Here is a 5,517-nt window from a genome sequence, read left to right on the forward strand (position 1 = left end):
GGGCACTTGTGTCATTTGATGGCCGACCATCTGATCCAGTGTTCCCTTGTAGTTCAGGGCACGTGCATGACCTGACTCTGGTTGCACTGGTGTGGCAATCCCGGTCCATTGACCTATGCCCCCAGGTGATTTAGGGTATAGGCATAATTCAGACCCAAACTGCAGGATCTACAGTTTGTGAACCACCTGAATCTATGTCTCCAGTCAGAACATAATACATAGAGGAACCAGATGCAGCCCAGATGGGTATCGGTTACAGACTTTCCCCGCCTTTGACTGGCGAGGGGATCTGGGCAAAGGCAAAGCTCAGACTTGAACCTCAGGTCAGCACCTTTTGGAGCACTCCCTCACCCGGCGCAGGGCGTGCAGGGTTGAGTCTGTTCACCCCACCTGCAGCCAGGGAAGACCCTGGGGCTTCCGAGTGAAAACCGCCTCTCTGCTGAGGGAGCAGGGAGGCCAGGACTCCGTCTGTAATGGCAGCGGGGTCCTGGTGTGCGCTCTCTGCTCTCAGGGAGTGGCTGGGAAATACCTGGCTCTCTAGGCGCGTTTCAGCTGGGAACGTGCCGGTGTGGGCGAGCACAGACTGGAGCCCAGGAGTCCAGCCGCTCCTGGAACACTGCCTCTCTTGGCACAGGTCGTGCCAGGCTGAGTCTCGAGATTAAGTTTTATCATTATCTCAGCTATATAATTTCTCCACTTCAAATGTTTACAAAAGGAGATTTCATTTAAGAAATATTTTTATGTTACATATAAATCATATGAAGAAAATGGATAATTAAGCCAAAAGTAAAAATTTCACAATTTCTTCAATGAACATAAGTTGAACTTTGTTTGGCATTCACTACTATATTTTTATGTTTAATCTCAAACAGTAGAATTTTGCGTTTACCTGTGGAACACTGTAGAGACTTAATACTCGGGAAATCTGAGTTGATATTGCTGTTGAAATGCCTCCTATCACAGCCACCAGCTTGTCTCCCTTCTCAGGCCTACAGTTGTAACTGGGAACAGGAGGGCTCTGTCCTGAAAGCAAAGACAAAGAACTCTCCATGGCTTTCATCTCAATGTAGTCAACACTGAAGAGGTAGAATCCCAGGGGCATGTTGAATAACAAATTCAAGTTCTTATTGATCTCTTCCACAGCAAAAATCATGGCCAGTAGATGCTGATAATGCTTAGTAAATTCCCTAAAATACAATGGCAAAAAGACAGTTTTCTAAATTTTTACTTTAAAAAAGACAATAGTCATGGAAAAAAATGCACACAATAATCAGAGAAATAAACTGAGTGTCATGTCAGAAATGTTGAGAAACCTGGTGGCTATAAAGTCAAGTCTTACAATCAGTTTTATGGTCAAACTTAAAATTTTGGCATTTGATATTCAGTTCCATTTGTGTCTGACAAACTAAGGTCAGGGAATTAAGTAAGTGGAAAATAGAAAAAAATTAGAATATTATATGTTCTTGTCTTGGACATCAAGATACATTTCAGGAAAAACAATACTTTGTTAGATAACCTAAGGAAATACACAAAAATGACCAATATACAAATGAAATTGATATAAATAAAGGGTTGTCCAATACAATGATGTCAATACAATAGAAAAGATGTCAATAAAATGTCTAACAAAGAAAAATATTCAACTGTAGAGTGCTGTGCTAGTCTTCAAATGAACTTCAAATCAGTCACACACTTTAGCATTATCATAATTTGGTGTGTAGGGACGTCACACACTTACACATGTACATAAGGTGGCAAATAAAATGTATCTTGAAATCCAAATGTGCTTCTTGTATCTCCATCAGTCACTCTTAGGGAAAAGAGTCCCCCAATAATAAAATCACCATCTTGATAGTAGCCAGGAGAACCAGATGCATTTAATGAAAGAATAGCATTTTGTTCCTGAGATATAAAGAGGAGAGCAACAAGCAGAGGAAAAATGTTAGATAATTTCATGTTAAGTGATAAGGACTAGGGTAATTGATAAAACCAGAGAAATATATTCTATTGAAAATCCTGTTATGAAGTAAACATTCCCCAAAATAGGAGAACAGGCTGTGTCCAGAATCTAAGCCTCTCCAGTGAATGGGGGTGTTTATAAAGCACTCACTTTGCTCTGATGTAAATGTGGTAATATGTGATTTTTCCTTTGTTTTTTAGAAATTGTTGTGCACCTGCTCTACTTTCAATTGGCTTTTCATACATGGAGTTAGTATAAGTCTCCAAGGAGTCACAAATCTCTGCCATTGCACCTGGTGTCTTGATTCTAAAAAGAAAAACAGTTATTTAAAAACAGACTCCAAATCATAGAAAACTCCCAAGGACTTTGTATTTTCAGTGGTTTCTGACTTACTGCAAATCCCAAGATAAATATGATAGACTACAATATTGGTTTTAAATTGGAGAAGGCTCATCTGAGTGATGTCTTTATTATTACCAAGCACTTAGTTATGTACATGAACCAGCTCTGCACAATGAATGTAAACATCATGTATGGCAAATATGGGCCACAAAAAGGGAGCTCAGGAGATGCATGCAGTGGGGAATGAGAGAACCAAAAGAAAATGAAAATAGTTATTAATATGTGTAAGTGTGTACATGTACTGAATTTTTATTCAGAAATAAATATTATGTATTACACACATGTACCAGTAAACCAAAAGAAAAACAATTAGTCTTAAATTTCAATATAGCCCAGTTGATGAAAATTATTCTTTACAGTAAATGATTTCTATACCTTATTTTTTATTGTTATTTATTCACCTAAGTGCTTGACTAGTCCTTCTGTGCTCTCCCATCCTCCAATACGATTGAAGTTGTCCAATCATAACCTCGAGACAAACACACCTGGATAGTCAAGCACATAGGAAAGGAGCTGAAATTTCCCTCGTTCCAAGGGAGTGAAAAGCAGGTCCAGTGGACAGTCTGGACCACTCAGTTTCCACTTGTTTGTATGTAAGTGAAAAGATTTTCTGAGGGGAAGCAACACAAGTAGCTTCAACCTTATAGCAACACAAACCACTAGAGGTGAGTCCCCTACAACTGTCCCAAGACATTTATGAGCTAAAGGCAAAGAGTGCTCTGGATGAAATTCTGACTACAATATGAAGAGAACCAAGAAGCATTTGTACTTTTGAGTATTTGTGTGTATGATTATTGTTGCTTTGTTTTGTTTTCCTTTTTTCTTTTTTCCTCCCATCTTGTATTTAAGAGAGAGACATTTGTATATTTGAAATGGAGAGTAAGAATTAATTTAGTGCTTTTATATTAGATAACATTTTACTTTGTTGTGCCAGGTTAACCCTACCAAACAATATGTATGGAAGATTCAAATACAAGGTTTCTACCAGCAATTTCATTAGTTTTCTCTCTTACAACTTGCCCCAATTTACACTTGTATTTCCTTCCCTCTTCATCGCCTTCCCCATTCCCTACTCCAGATATAAAACTAATTTCATGAAAATCCTAACTCTCTTTTTCTTTCATTTGTTGTATCTGTTTCCTTATTCTCTTCTTTCTAAATTATTTTCTTCCTTTATTTATGACTTTCTCCTTCACTCATTCTTTATAGTCCAGCCTACTTGCTATCAGTACCATTCCTTTCTTTTTCTAGGTCATAGAAAAACTTATGAATAAGCTAAACAAGTTTTTAATTATATGATAGATACAGGGTTACCTTTGTTGATGCTAAGATCACCAATAGTCACTGTCTTCTTGCAACACAGCATTGGACTTAGTTTATTATGTTGAGTAGGGTGAAAAGGTATGTAAGTACCAACACATGAACAAAGCTAAGGTCAAATCATAGGGAGAAAACACCAAGTAAAGTGATCTCTACAGTGTGGATAGTTTGTGGATAGAAAACACCAAGTAAAGTGATCTCTACAGTGTGGATAGTTTGTGGATAGAACACACCAAGTAAAGTGATCTCTACAGTGTGGATAATCAACATGTCCCTGGGATTCTACCTCTTCAAACTACCTAACTACAATTCTACCTCTTCAAACTAACTAACTGACTTTCAGCCCTCAGCCTAAAAACAGTAGAAACATGAGAAAACAAAGCAACAAAATTCCTTCAAAAACTCTTAACTCTGCAAAAGCTGGACTTATAGACACTGAAAGAGAAGAACTTATAGGCAAATCATTCAAAAATCCAAATGGTTAAAATATTACAAGTAAAAAATAAGTCTCCTAAGTTGTTAAGTGAACTCAAACAAGTTTTGCATAAACAGTTAAAGAATTTTAAATGTTCAACAAGTTTGAAGAAGACATGAGCATCAGGTGTACTGAATTTAACAAGACATACAAGATATGAATCCCCATTTCAGTAAAGAATGAAAGAGTATAGAAAAAAACTGAGCAGAACCCAGGTTATAAAGAAATCAGTTTAAAGTGGGAGGCTGATATGACCAATGTGAGGGAAGAGTTTGTACCTGAAGCCAAGGCAGAAGTCATGGATCATGTATTCAGTTATTATTAACAATAAGACAGCATGGAAGCTGGCCCCAACAGCTTCTGGATGACTCAAAGAAACAACCTAGGGGGAGGCCAGGGATTTAGCTCAGTGGTGTAGCACATACCTGGCAAGCTTGAGGTCCTGAATTTGATTGCCAGCACCTAGAAAAAATAACCTAGGAATTATAGGAGTAAAGAAAAAATTTAAAAATGACCCAAAGTTATAAAAAATATATTCAGAAAAATAATAGCAGAAAAATTTTCCAAATCTAAGCAAGGAATTTATTTCAGTAATGAGTGATATAGAGCCCCAAAAACTCTGAGCAGAAAATAACTGCTCACAATTCATCAGTTAAGGTTCCAGAAATTCAGAACAAAGAGAGAACATTGTTGACATTGCCCCCTGCCATGCAGGCCCCACATGCTGAGCCAGGTCAAAGGCTGGGAGGATGTACCCTGTCCCCAGCTGATGCAGCCCTACTCCTGGGGTCTTCACAGAACAAGGCAACAGAGGTGACAGCCAGTAGACCAACTTGATCAGTGAAAGGACCAATAGTCAGCAAGAGAATATTGCTTTAGGGCTAAAGTCACACCCTAACACAGAGACCAGGTGAGAGACAGACTCAGGAGTTATGTGTGAAGATGGGGAGAGCTAGCTAGGGGTGTCCTGGGATTCCAGAGAGGACAAAATCAGGATATTAAGACCTCACATCTATATTCTGCTGTGGAAGCCCCGGTTTGGAGGATGAAATTATCGGGGGGGGGGGCAATCCTGAAGGAGAAGGAAGTTAGGCAAGTGGAATATTTGAGCACTAGCACTGCTGCCTACTTCCAGCACATACATAGGTGATCTATTTGCCTTCACTAAAATCAGAGGCCTCTTTGCTCTGTTTAAGAGATATTCATGAGTGGATCCTTGGTTTTGTTGATATCTACTTGACATTTGATGCCATTGTTGGCAATAAATTTATGACTACAGCCAAGGTAATGTATTAGTGGCTGATGATTACTTTTCCCTCAATGCCAAAATCTGTGTTTCCTCATGGTCATAAAAAATAAA

At 38.6% G+C, this 5,517-nt stretch overlaps 1 protein-coding gene across 1 annotated transcript in view; it reads right to left on the reverse strand.

The window, feature by feature from the left end:
• LOC102016368 (vomeronasal type-2 receptor 26-like) overlaps positions 1-1,956 on the reverse strand; it is a 15,012-nt gene extending 13,056 nt beyond the window's left edge. The window contains 2 exon segments of the mRNA XM_013511289.1: positions 890-1,187; positions 1,739-1,956. Coding sequence (XP_013366743.1) covers positions 890-1,187; positions 1,739-1,956 — 516 coding nt within the window.
• Between the last annotated feature and the right edge of the window lie 3,561 nt (positions 1,957-5,517).

Source organism: Chinchilla lanigera, unplaced genomic scaffold (assembly GCF_000276665.1).
Source record: "Chinchilla lanigera isolate Chin_1 unplaced genomic scaffold, ChiLan1.0 scaffold00012, whole genome shotgun sequence".
In the NCBI taxonomy this organism is placed as follows: domain Eukaryota; kingdom Metazoa; phylum Chordata; class Mammalia; order Rodentia; family Chinchillidae; genus Chinchilla; species Chinchilla lanigera.